This window comes from Oreochromis aureus, linkage group 3, assembly GCF_013358895.1.
Source record: "Oreochromis aureus strain Israel breed Guangdong linkage group 3, ZZ_aureus, whole genome shotgun sequence".
In the NCBI taxonomy this organism is placed as follows: domain Eukaryota; kingdom Metazoa; phylum Chordata; class Actinopteri; order Cichliformes; family Cichlidae; genus Oreochromis; species Oreochromis aureus.
In genome coordinates this window covers 125,722,871-125,737,191 of record NC_052944.1, presented here as the reverse complement: position 1 = coordinate 125,737,191, position 14,321 = coordinate 125,722,871, and the positions used below count along the sequence as shown (strand labels likewise).

Below are 14,321 nucleotides of genomic sequence, written 5' to 3'. Positions count from 1 at the left end.
CCCAAAACAACATAAACTATTGCTACATCTGGTAATTCCTCAATGAATATTTAAAACCATTTTTTTAATTTTTGTTCTTTATTTCTAGATTAAGTGGCTGTTTTCTTTCAAGGAGAAGCTATGAAGCTCTGTCCTCAGTTCTCAGCTCACAGTCCTCTAATCTGAAAAAGCTGGACTTAAGTAACAACAACTTACAGGATTCAGGATTGAAGTGTCTGTCAGCTGCACTGCCGAGTCGTCATTGTACACTGGAAACTCTGAGGTTAGATTAAAGGATGATTTATTTTTAATCAAATTAAATAATCAGTTAAAGATGTAGTTACTAAAGGTTAAAGTCATAATTTTCTTGTTGTATCTTACCATTTATCATTATTGTCAGTGACAGTAAAGGTCTGTTTCTGATATATTTTAAATACAGCAATAGCAGTTCTAGCCAGTCCTAAAAAAAACATTAAATGTTTCCAAACCTAGTAAGTCCTCCATGCAACATTGATAAACTTTAAATTTAACTACTTTTGTCTGTTTGTTTGTTAATTTATCAGACTGGGTGGCTGTAATCTCTCAGAGAAAAGCTGTGAAATTCTGTCCTCAGTTCTCAGCTCCCAATCCTCTAGCCTGAGAGAGATGGACCTGAGTAACAATGACCTGGAGAATTCAGGACTTAGATTTCTGTCTGCTGCACTGGAGAGTCCACATTGTACACTACAAATTCTCAGGTCAGGATTCAGTCTTTTACACTCCAAAAAAGTCATAATACTTCACGGGAACTTCGAGTCCTTTTTGATGAAGTTAGTTAATTGCTTCCTCTGATCATTTTTATAAACTCTTTATACAATTTCAAACATTCTTTTTAAGAGGGGTTTTGAAAAATTGAGTCACACTTTTTTGTAATATTTTCATTTTAATTCATTTAAATTCTTTCTTTTAACTTTTTCTTTGTTCTTCTGTTCAGCAATTTGACTGACACTTGATATCTTTTACACATGCTAGACAAATAAAGCTGACTTGACTTGACACGCTTGTTACTTTTAGGTTGGAGTCAAATCAATTATCAGATAGTTTTAAAAACTACCTGGAAGATTTTAGTTGATCTGAAATGATGAAATGAGAGTACTGACAAGGGCTTCTCCTTTTTACCTCTGTTAAATCCACAATCCAAGCTAAAATGCTTCAGTTTTTATTAGAGATGGACCGATCCGATATTACGTATCGGTATCGGTCCGATACTGACGTAAATTACTGGATCGGATATCGGAGAGAAATAAAAAAATGTAATCAGATCCATTAAATATTAAAAAAGCACCTCACAAAACTTGCAACAGGGCGTAACTCGGCTCATAACCATAGCACGTCGGAGCAGTATGCGTCACGTGATAGAGCGGCTGTGTGTATTTGTAGCCTAGCTAGCAAACCAGCATTTCATCTCGGAGGAAGTGATCCCCGAGAGAAGTAAAGCAAGTGTTTAAGTTCATCTCTGAATGTTTGTAAAGCATTCCCACGTTAAGCTTAACAACCGATATATGGAGCGACTGCCTCTTCTCTCTCCCTCCCTCTCCTGCTGCTACTTCATGAAACTGCTTAATGATCAGTTGATTGGCTTTTCTGTCGCGAGTCTGTCTCTCTTCTTTGTTTTTGGCCCACTTTGCACCAGAAAGAGGAAACCAGCGGCTGAACAACAGCAGTACGTTTAACCTTGATAAGCTGTTGTTAGAATTTATTTAATATTACTTTCTAGACCAGGATCCTTTTCTACGCAGCTGACGGCTGGTAACTGTGCAGGGGCAGATCTAGCAAAGTTTAGCCAGGGGGGCCTTATCTTTCTTATTCTCATTTAAAATGTCTAGCTTTTAATAAATAATTATCAGAATCTTACACCCAAAGTTTTAATCTGATGTAAAATGTGTAAAAGTCCATTACTGTATATAGTAAGTGTTAAGTCTAATATACCCTAGTAAGCTATAGTACTTTTTCTTTTGGGAAGGTACCATCTGTGCAGTTTGCAATTCTGTTGAAGAAAGATGTTGAATCTATTTAATTATTCTTGAAAAATAATTTAATTCTGTGCATTTTTTGTTTCACACTGCATCAAATAAAAGTTGATTACGTCGATTAAGCATCATGAGGTGGAGGGTCGGCGGTGGTTCCCTATTTTCTTTTTTTTTCGCTGGGAGTTTGCAACCCTATGTGTTAGTTTGCTTAATATTTCTGTACTCTTTTTTTTTTTTTTTTTTTTTTTTTTTTTTTTGTCCTGCTTGGTTCTTTTGCCATCAGAATTATTGTCTAAAGGCGAAGAAAGATGCCCAACGGATTTACTTTTACCAAATGGACCATCCCAGCCTTGCCGTAATGGTCCATTTGATTCACCTTTTATTGTTTATTTTATTTTCACTTGCTGAATACGGGACAGACTTAACTGGGGGAAAGAAAGGGGAGAAAGAAAGAGGGAAAGAAAAACAGCGGGGAAGAGGGACGGGGAAAAAGGGCAAAAAACCAAAAACCAACAAAATAAGCAGACAAAAAATACATATATCGATCATCTGGTTCACCTGTTGAGAAAGAAAGAGAAAGCAAGCAGAAGAAAACGAGAGTAATAAACAACATCACAATGATCTATGGAATATGACAGTAAATACTAAATGTTAGACATTATTGTGCAGCACGTAAGATCGACAGCGCACAGTGTGCTTTGAGGTAAGAGCCAAAAAGGGTGTAGTTTGTGTGTGATCACCTGTGTGTACACCTGTGAGCATGAACGCGCTTGTTTTTAAAAGGTTCCTTCATGTAATGATCTGCTAGAGGGTGTGGGGGGCCACTGCCCCGTCCTCCAGGGCATGAAGCAGGTATGGAGGAGATCAAAACTCCAGACATCCAGAGGCCCCCAGAACACAAGAGACCAAGGAAGACCAACAGAGGGGCAGCCGCGTCACTATCCCAGAAAGAGCTGAGGAGAGTCCCAGATGAGGGGTCACTCAGCAGCCGCGGAGCAGAAGCCGGGGGGGTTGCAGTGACGTGCCCGTGAGCTCCGCCGGCAGCCAGCTGTGCCTGAGTGACCGAGCCCCGGGCCGAGAGGCCGAGGGCACACCGCCTCCGAAGTGGCCCGAGTGAGCCCCAGGCTCCAGGCCCCGATAAGCAGCCGCCAAGGAGTGAGCCGTGTGTACCTGGGCGCCCACCCCGGACACAGAGAGCGACCAACGCACCGATGTCTGAGGGCGTCCCACCACCGGCAGGGGAAGTGGTGGGGAGATAGGCCTCAAACCTTGGAGGGCCTGAGATGTCCCCAGAGAGGTGGCGTCTGATACCCAACCTGACATATAGACACAGACATACAGGCACACACAGATACAAACATCCATTCCCACCCTCATGCTCTCATAGGCAATTATTCCACACTCAACCAACGCGAGACAGACATAAAGAGACGCTGTACACACAATCACTCTCCCCAAGCGTACTCTGAGAACCGGGTCCGGGTACCCTTGCCCCTGGAGGGGGAAACTGCACCCAGACCCAGGTGGTGTTACCCTTTTCCCTGCGGTGGGGAGAAGCAGACCGCCCCGACTCCGCAGCAGCAGGGAGGCCCCACATTCCAGACCCCAGTCGGACGGCCAACTCCTCCTCCTAGCCCCCCCGCTCCAGCAGGCCGCAGAGAACGGGGGTGTGTGAAGACTCCAAACCTCCCTCCACCCGCTCATATGTAGTGTTGATGTATGTGTGTTCTAAGGTGCATTTAAAACCCAGGAGGGCAAGGAGCTACCTGCCAGAGCAGCAGGTAGGCGCATAGCCCCTCCTGCTAGCCCTCAATGTCTACGTGTATTTAAAATTGAGAGGTGGGCAACGACGCCAGGGGTGAGGTGTACACCCTGATGGTAATTTGGATTCTGTGTGGCGTGCCCACCCCCAAGATCCTATATGTATGTGTAATGAGAGTGTGAGTAATGTGAATGTCTAAGTTGTGGGATAAAATTGAGGCAGAGGCAGCCAGAAGGGGACAGAGGGGGGATGCCTCCCTGCACCCTGGTGACACACCCCTACCCCAAGGCCCTGCATGTGTGGGTGACTGTGGTGGAGCGAGAAGAGGGAGGCAGCTGGAGATGGGGAGGGAAGGAAGGGAGGGCAGTGACCCCCCTGGGGCCAGCTCCCCGCTGACCCCAGTAGGCACCCCCATACTCTGCAACCCGCCAGGGAAAGGGGGGCCCAGGCCCATCCGGACCGGGGCCCAGTGCAGCAGCGCCGCCCAGCCCCACAGAGCCCGGGACAGTCCACCCGACCCCACCACAGAGAAAACTACACCCACCCCATCATCCACTCATCTTCCAGACTACACAAGACAATAGACGCCCAGGCTGAGAGCTTCCTCCACCTCTCCTGTATCTCCCCTCCTGGAGAGAGAGTTCCCGAAGAGAGAAAGCTCCTGCAAGATGTGATAACCTCCCCACCAGTTGAAGAGCCCCCAGGTGGCTCGATGCACCGCGCGCACCCTGCGCCAGGGCCGGGCCCCATACACCCACCCGCCCCCACAACCCCGGCAATACACCAACCAGGACCCAGGCCCCTGAGGCCCGGCCAGGGCCCCAGCCCAGAGACGGAACGCCCCCAGAACCTCACGCCCATCCCGGACCCACCCAGGGGCAGCCAGGCTACCAGGTCAGTAACCCACGTCCGTCAGCACAGACCCTCCCCTAGCCCCGCTGCACGCAGCCACGAGGAAACCGTCACTTTTTTTTTTGCTGGGAGTTTGCAACCCTATTTGTTAGTTTGCTTAATATTTCTGCTAAGTACTCTTTAAAATACCAGAATAGGGGGGATGGAGTAGGTTTAAGTTTATTAGATTGATCAGTATTGCTGAACTATGAAATATTTTGGGTGCAGTGTATTTTTTACATACAGGTATAATGGAATAGCTTTAGCGTTGTTGTTAAAAAAACAAAAACGATTTTAAATTTTTTTGTAGTTTATTGCAATTTTTTGCAATTTATATAATTACTATGCACTTAATGCATACATATTATTTAACATTTGGGCTATAATGGTTGTATTGATGTATAGCAACTTGAAATGCTCCCAAAAATGGCACTACAGCATGTAAAAATATAATATAAGCTCTGGCGGACTTGGTTCTATGGTAGGTCTTAAAGCGTTAATTAATAGAATATTTTTTGCTTGAAAGTAGTGAAAAAAATCTGCCAATGAAATGTTACTTTATAGCTGATTGTGTCTTATTTTAAGTATGATGAGATATTTTAACTAGGAATTAAACAAATATACTTGGGAAGATTTTGAGTTTTTACAATGGAGTCAAGTGGTGATCTTGTTCAGGTCACCTCTATTTAATATTGTAGAGTCGACTGCTATTCCACTTTGTTCCAAATTTTGATATTGACTGTCACTCTATAAATGTAACTTGAATTAAATTAATGAAATGAATGTAAAACAAAGACAAACCATTAGATGAGTGTTTACAGATGGATTGTTATTTTGTGTGTCTGCAGTTTATCACGCTGTCTTATCACAGAGGAAGGTTGTATGTTTCTGGGCTCAGCTCTGAGCTCCAACCCCTCCCATCTAAAAGAGCTGGATCTGAGCTACAATGACCCAGGCGATTCAGGGATAAAGCTGCTGTCAGCTGGTATAAAGGATCCACGCTGGAGACTGGACACTCTCAGGTAAAATTTAAAAACATTATCAAAGCAGTAGCAATTGCTGTGGCAGACCACAACACCACTACGAGCTGCTGCTGCCACAAATTGAGCCAGTCCTGTCTCGCATTCGATCGGCAGCAGTTAACAGGTTTTGTTTCATCAGCATTCTTTACACAGACAAACTGTACCCTGCATAACACTAATTTGCCAATCCTTCTGGAAAAAAAAGTTCATTATTTTTTTGCACTTGACTTGTAACAATGGACTCTAAGATTGCTGCTAGCTTGCTGTCACTTATAGCAGCTGCAAAGTAGCATAAGAACGTCAAAGCTCACGACTGCCCCTTACTGTGAGGCAAGAGAACTGCTTGCCTCACACAATGCCTCTTTACTGCTATTGTAAGATGGTTGAGCACATGAAACAGGTTACAGACATATATTATAAAACATATAAACATCATATATTAATGTTTGAACCATTTGGTGGAAGGGCACAATTTGTGAGTGATTATGCAATCCAAGGTGCAGCTAAGCTAGCTGAGTCCATAACCTGCATCTCTTCTCCGTTGCCTCTTAGAATGCGGGTGACTGACAGGTGACTCTCAGTGATGTCAGCTGACAACAGAATGATTCAGTGGAGTAACATGAGCATCAGACTGTTTACTGAGGAAATACTCTGATCCCTTAATAGTTTCATGATGAAATATTCAAAAACAAATATATGGTCCACTTTTTGTGTGGCAGAGGCAAATATTTCTCTGTGTGCATGTGGAGAAATCTGCTGTTAAATCAGAACATGAACAGGTTTCATGTGGCATTAAAACACATGAAAACAATTCTGCACTCACTCAGAGGTCAGAGGCCATGTACAGTAACCTCACTGAATAGAATAGAATAGAATGCCTTTATTGTCACTATACAGTTGTACAATGAGATACAGAGCATCTCCTACTCAGTGTAAACATGCTGGGGGGGGGTACAGTTCTGCAGCGCTATATACATATGAACAGTATTAACATAGGGAAGAAGCTGTATATATATATATATATATATATAAAATGTACAATTTACAAGCCGTAAGTAATATGTAATAAATAGTGTTATGTATGTACAGTTGAGTTATTGCACATGGAATTGGTATAAATAGTGGTGGTCCATAGAGGAAGTGGGAAGTGGGGGGCTGTGTTAACGGTGCATGTGTGAGTTCAGGGTGGTTATCGCTTTGGGGAAGAAACTGTTTTTGAGTCTGTGGGTTTTTCTGAGGACTCTCAGGAAGTGCAGCCGCTGTTGGGCCTTCTTGATGACCGCTGAAATATTTTCCGTCCAGGAGATGTCAGCAGAGATGAGGACACCAAGGAACCGGAAAGTGTGGACCCTCTCCACACACTCCCCGTTGATGTAGAGGGGGGCCAAGTCAATGCTGTGTCTCCTGAAGTCAACAATGAGCTCTTTGGTTTTCTTGGTGTTCAGTGTCAGGTTGTTTTCTGAACACCATGCTGCCAACTTCAGGACTTCCTCTCTGTACTCTGCCTCATCTCCCTTCGAGATGAGTCCGACTACCGTGGTGTCATCAGCAAACTTGATGATGAGAGTGTTGTTGTGGGTCGGACTGCAGTCGTGGGTGTAGAGAGAATACAGGAGGGGGCTCAGCACACAGCCCTGTGGGGAGCCGGTGCTCAGTGTGCGAGTGGAGGAGAGATGAGGGCCGAGTCTCACAGTCTGGGGCCGGTTTGTGAGGAAATCTTTTATCCAGGCACATGTGAGAGGAGGGAGGCCAAGAGTGACCAGTTTGTTGATGAGGATGTCCGGGATGATAGTATTAAAGGCTGAGCTGTAGTCCACAAAGAGCATTCGGACGTAGCTCTGCCGCTGCTCTAGGTGACTCAGCACAGCGTGGAGGGCTGTGGCGATGGCATCTTCTGTGGATCTGTTTGCACGGTATGCAAACTGGTGGGGGTCGAATTCTGGGGGGAGGTAATCCTTGATGTGCTGAAGGACTAGTCTTTCAAAGCATTTCATGATTGCCGGTGTGAGGGCCACAGGGCGGTAATCATTCAGGCTGGAGATGGGAGACTTCTTCGGCACTGGGATGATTGTGGCTGATTTTAGACAGGATGGGATGGCTGCCTGATCCAGTGAGAGGTTGAAGAGTCTGGTGAAGATGAGGGTGAGCTGGTGTGCGCATGCTCTTAGTACCTTGCCAGGTACTCCGTCTGGACCGGCTGCCTTCCTGGGGTTCACTGCTAGGAGCACACGTCTGACATCGTGCTCCGTTACAGTGAGTGGAGCGGTGCAGGAACCAGGTGAGGATGAGGATGGGAGCAGGGCTGAAGCAGATGAGTGTTGCTGTTGTGGTGTTTCAAAGCGGGCGAAGAAGCTGTTTATTTCCTCTGCCAGCTGCACACTCGGATTTTCTGTTTTTGCAGTGCTGCCTCTGTGGTTGATGATGTCTTGCATTCCCTGCCACACCTCTCGTGTGTTGATGCTGGACAGGTGGGACTCAATGTTTCTTTTGTGGTCTGACTTGGCTTTTTTTAATCCCCCTTTTCAGGTCAGCTCGAGCAGCCCTGTACAGAGCTCTGTCACCTGACCTGAAGGCGGCATCACGGGCTTTGAGGAGTGAGCGGACCTCGCTGGTCATCCAGGGTTTTTGATTTGGGAAAACCCGAATGCTTTTGTCCACTGTCACATTTGCAGTACAGAACTTGATGTAGTCCAGTACTGATCCTGTGAAAGTTTCTAGGTCCTGGTGTTCAAATATGTCCCAGTCTGTCTCTGTGAAGCAGAGACAGACTGGGCACCAAGAAGAGAAAAACAGCTGGCAGCAAAGGCAGGGAGTTGGGCGCTAAACAGAAGAAGAATACAAAGATAATGAAGATCAGAGTTTGAATCAATCATATTTCATTCAATATAGTGGTGTACTGACAGATCCAGGATCAGTCCAAATCATCAGCACCTTGATCCACGTATGGATTGAAGTGTATTTGTGAAAATATTGGACTGTTCCTTTATCAGTGTGTAACAGTATGTGAATGAGAGCCATGTAATGTCCATGTGTGCATGCTGACTGTGCTGGTCTGACACCCCTCCTCCTTTCAGGGTGGAGCCTGCTGGAGTCCAATGGTTGAGACCAGGTCTGAGGAAGTGTAAGTGTGTTTTTAATGGGATTCATGAAAACAAAAGCAGCACACATTCAACCATCTTCATCATGTCAGGAGTCATCATCAAAGTGTCAATCAATGAACAGATGATGGATCAATAACTGCAGCTGGATTGTGTTTGTTCTCTCCATCAGATTCCTGTCAACTCACAATCGACACAAACACAGTGAACACAAAGCTCCAACTGTCTGACAACAACAGGAAGGTGACACGTGTGGAGGAGGTTCAGTCATATCCTGATCATCCAGACAGATTTGATGTTTATCAGCTGCTGTGTAGAAATGGTCTGACTGGTCGCTGTTACTGGGAGGTCGAGTGGAGAGGAAACATTTCTATATCAGTGAGTTACAGAAGAATCAGAAGGAAAGGAGACAGTAATGACTGTTGGTTTGGACACAATGATCAGTCCTGGAGTCTGATCTGCTCTGATGATAATAGTTCTTGTTCTGTCTGGCACAATAACAGATACACATTCATCTCCTCCTCCTCCTCTGTCTCTAACAGAGCAGCAGTGTATGTGGACTGTCCTGCTGGCACTCTGTCCTTCTACAGTGTCTCCTCTGACACTCTGATCCACCTCCACACCTTCAACACCACATTCACTCAAACTCTTTATCCTGGGTTTAGGTTCTGGTCTGGTTCCTCAGTGTCCCTGTGCTAAGTGGAGTGTAAAGAGTGTCTCCTGTTAGAGAAACACTCTGACTGTTGAACAGATAGTTCAGTCTGTACATGTCTGTCTCTTTCACTCACAAACACGTTTTCAGATTCATGGATTCAATCAGTTGATGTTTGAAACTCTTCTAAATGATTCCTTGTAAACTTCTTCCTCTTCAGTCCTTTAAAGATGGAAGCTCCCATTATTCCAGGATCCACATGTTGTTTTCTGTCTTTTTCCACTCAAAGTTTCACAGTGAATATCAGCATGTTGTGTTTCTCTGAAGCTCAGTTCACAACCAGCTCCTCTGCATTTTCAACAAGTCTGAGCTCATTAAAATGAATCCAAATGTTTGATTTCTCTTTCTTAATGGGATGTTTCCAAACTCTCCACATGCTCTTACTGTTTCACTCATTGTCGGAGGCTCATTATTTGAAAATGTTTCACCCATATAAGCTGAAAAATATTCGCTCAATAGTTTTGAATGCAATTCTAAGCAGAATGCTATTGTATTGAGGGATCATAATGCATGTGGTTTATCTAATAAACAGCAAAGGCTTCAATCTTTATTTAAACTAGTCTTGTGTATTTTTTTCCCATGTTGAAGAAGAACATGGTGCAGGATGTTGGTAACAGCTTGGTTATCAAACTCTTAGAAACATATAAATATGTGTGTATAGCACTGCATATGTTGTGTATCACTTTAGTTTGTATGAAACATGAAAAGGGCAGAAACACTGACACTGGTAGCACACAGTGATGCTGACTGGGGCATAGAGCTGAATGATGGAGCACATCAGGACATGGTTTCAGTCTGACTGGCAGAGAAACAGCCACCAGTAACTGTATCTACATGTGAGGCAGAGGCTACACAAGTAGGCTTGTATGTTTTACAGACGTGCTCCTGTACAGACCTCTGAGGAGAACCAAGGTGCAGTCAAAGAGTCCAGTCTGTCCTCACAGATGTGAACATGTGGTTTCATCAGGTCTGCTGTCAGCTAGCAGGCTCACATCAGAATCACTATTCCTGAAAAACACATCCCAGTCTGTGTGACATCATCAGTCAGCTGATCGTCCCAGATCTGAATGGTTTCTGTCTCTACTGAGGAAGTCAGAGAATATCACTGAGGTGTGGATCAGGTCTGAGTGACCTGTGGAGGGACAGCTTTAAACAGTCCACAGGTCTCACGTCCTGCTCAGTCTGGTAGCAGATACCTCGTATTGTTCCAGATGTGCTGACATCACCAGCAGCAGCAGCAGCACAGCTGTGTGATACGATGAATCTCAGTTATTGATCCAACACACAGTAAACACAAATATCATGATTTATGATAGTAATCATTATGAGTCTGAACACATGATCACTGAATGTTAGTCTCCACAATAATAAGCTAACACAAGCAAACACAGCTTTCAGCTCTTATTTTGAAACTTCTTTAGAGAGCTGTGATGTGAGTGTGCCTGGCTCTGAGGCACTTGGGTCAGCCTCTGTTGTTTAGAAGTGTTACAGACTGTGAATGACACAGACCTGTCAGTTTCATGTTTGTCTGTAACACAGCTCAGGGCTCCATGCTGAACGCATCCATCCAGTGTTATTGATCCAGGACTAATACCAGCATTGGGATCAATACTACAATACACAATCACGTGTCCACGTGATGGATTTGACCAGCTTTATTCATTAATGATCAATCAACTTATTTACTGCATCTGAGTCCAGCTTCATTTAAATGATCCAACCATGAAAATTACATCAGTCCTACAGAAGCACTTAATGCAAACAGGAAGTCATTTCTCTCACATCTCAAGCACCGCCGTCACTCCAAAACTTCCTCCCATTTCTTAACAACTAGATGCCACATTGCCATATCATTTTTTGATTGGTCGACATGGTACTTTTTTGGACGAATAGGAAAGGGAGAGGGGTGGAGTTTGTTTTTGCTCACAGGCGGAGAGTGCTTTTGAGCCTTTTTTCTTATAAAATGCCGTTTTTACCGTTTCTTCCCGCAGTAAATATAAACAACGACAGTATTCAGGAAGAAAACCAAACATTGCATATTTTTTTTATCATAACTCTGGTTTTACGTGGCCTATCAACACAATTTAAAAACTGGTATAAAGTCCACACTTTTTCCGTCAGTTGTTCCGTCTGTCCTGCTCACATCTCCAATGGTTGTACACGTTGTCATTAACGTGGCTTCACTCCACATCAGCCACGCTGCTTTGCTAGCTCAAACACCGGTGTCTGCACATAAGGACGCTGTCATAGCCTGTCAACCACGTTGATTAGCTGCGTATATACGAATGTAAATCACATTATTGGCTGGACTGGAATAAGGTGGCATCGTTCTAATCCCATACTGGAGCAGCCAGTCACTTACTGACTAACACTGCAAAACAGAATTGTTTAATTTTAATTTCAATTCAGGTTAGATTTTTTTTGTGCGCAACACAGATTTTCTGTGCGCAGAGACCGTGCCAGCAGTGCGCAATTGCGCACGTGCGCAGCTTAGAGGGAACATTGATTAAGTCCATAGTAACTACAGAAATTGCAAAAAAGTGCAATAAACTACGTTTTTTGTTTTTTTTACATACATTTCTAGTTAGAGGAATTTAAGAGGGTTATCCCTCAAAACTGTAAATACAAAAAGGTCGGCAAAGCGTGTTTTTGGAATATTATGTCTTTGTTGCTGCAAGTGCTTTAAACCCAATTTTTGCAAAGCTATGGGGCTTTGGAGTTGACGTCATGCTGCAATGCATTGTGGGAGCGTGGCACCATTTTAGCAGGCCACGAATCACAACAAACACACTGTGTTGGGAGGAAGATTGCTACGAACCATACTTAAAAGCAGCTCAAAAGAAAAAGGAAGGCATAGAGACAGATTGCGTCCGGATGCAAAGAGATGGTACTTGAAAAAAATACCGTGCATAGGAAATGGGGACCCATGTGAAATAACGGCATTGGAGTAGAAACCCTAGATTTGGCTATTTTTAAGCCTCCACGTTGTGAATTCGCCGTCATTCAAACAAAGGTAAGTCAGCTTGAGTACTGCGACTAAAATGCATTTGATTTCCCTCCGAACATTCAGATTAGTGCAGCATAAATTCATTCATGAGGGGGAAATTACAGTGAGAACATGTGGAGGCTCTGTTAGATGGATAACATAGTGATTTCAGTGCATTGATATGACATTGTCCTGAAGCATTCAGTCATTCTCTATGGTTAAAGAAATTGCACTAATTAATTCATATTTATTATAAATAATCCTAATTATAGACCTTGCTTTCGTGTTTATGTCCTATGTAATTAAAAATACATTCTATTTTGGTTTTATACATTGATTAATGACCTGTAGAATCTCCTTATCTTATTAAGTGATTCATAATTGTCACTTAAAATCGAACTTTATGCTATCTCCCTCTTGAAAGTGATTACATCTTTGCATTACATACTTTAGGTTCATTTTTTGCAGCCGGGTTTCTGAAAAAGACCAGGCACATTTAGAATATAACATGCAATGTTCTATAGATAGATACATAAAAAGATAAAAAGAAATTACATAAACACTTTATTTGTTAGATTTATGATAAGTGGATTTGAAAGTAGATAAAACACATTTGTGTCAGCCTTGGCTGATTAAAGTTCTTGTCTTAAAATTAACTTTGTCTGTGTGTGTTTCAGGTACTGCAGTCTTAAGGACTGAATGAACCAGCATTGCAGCCATGGGTCATTGTGAGCATCACAGGGAAGGTTGAAGAACCCACTGCACCTGTATGGCCAGAGTCTCGGATACCTGCACCCATGTCGCTGCTCTTCTGTTTGAAGTAGAAGCAACAGTGGTCATCCGTGGCATAAGGACTGTTACAGATGAACCTGCATACTGGGTTTTGCTGGGTAATATGACCAAGATACAGTCAGAGGTTGGCCATAAGATAGACTTCTCCTCTTCAGCTGCCCCCAAAAAGGCTCTCAATCAAAACATAAACAGACCATCCGTAGTGACAGGTAAAAGAAGCCGTCCTCAGAAAAGAAAAATTCCACCTGCTACTGTGGAGGAGTTGGATCAACTGATGGGAAAATATTTCTCCAAGCATAGTTTTGTTCTGAATAACCCATAATATTTTATTTAGGGGTCTACATTTGCACCTGAAGTGCATTGCCATGTAAATAATTTGCTGAATTACTGAATATGTACTTGTAGCCGGTCTGGCCTTAAACTCTGATTGCCGTTAGTTCTCTGCCTTGCGTTGTGCGAATGACCAGAGGAGTCAGCTCTCACTTTGCCAGCCGGGCAGATTTATTCTCCCAGAACTGTTTAAAATAAAAACAAAACAGTACAGTGACTTGACTTTACTGGACTTCTGCATGAACACCTTTCCTCAGCGGGGCCTCTAGGCGACTGAGGTGCAACATCACAATAAAATCTAATTAACAAATAAAACTGCTAAAATACTAAAATGTATTTATACACATATATAACAAATGAAAATGCACTGCATCGTGAACATATAGTGACAATTACCTCATCAACAAAATTATACTTTAGGGAGACTTCATTTACCAGTGGCAATTTTACATATTTTTTTAGTTACATATATCTAACAGTAAGTTGAAACAGTGAACATGAATCACAAACACACACGCCTGGAAGGTCGCCTTCTCCTTGTGACAAATGGTAAGATCTTTGAAATACTGGGATCAAGTTCCTGGCTATGCTGGAGTTCCTCTAGTGTGGACACAGGAAATGACTCCTGTCCTGGCAACACTAGGTCCTGAACTGACTGGAACAGTTCCACAGCCCTTGTTTCAGCAGCCAGATCCCACTCACTGTGAAAATCCAGGATTGCCTTAACATCCATAGCATCA

General features: G+C 43.5%; 1 protein-coding gene across 1 annotated transcript; it reads left to right on the top strand.

Moving 5' to 3' along the window:
• Positions 1-557: 557 nt before the first annotated feature.
• On the top strand, positions 558-13,162 carry LOC120435264 (ribonuclease inhibitor-like). Its single transcript, XM_039604494.1, has 4 exons — positions 558-716; positions 5,490-5,663; positions 8,738-8,751; positions 13,137-13,162. The coding sequence occupies exons 1-4, from the start codon at positions 625-627 to the stop codon at positions 13,160-13,162; spliced, it is 306 nt and encodes a 101-aa protein (XP_039460428.1). The 5' UTR covers positions 558-624.
• The last annotated feature ends 1,159 nt before the right edge of the window (positions 13,163-14,321 follow it).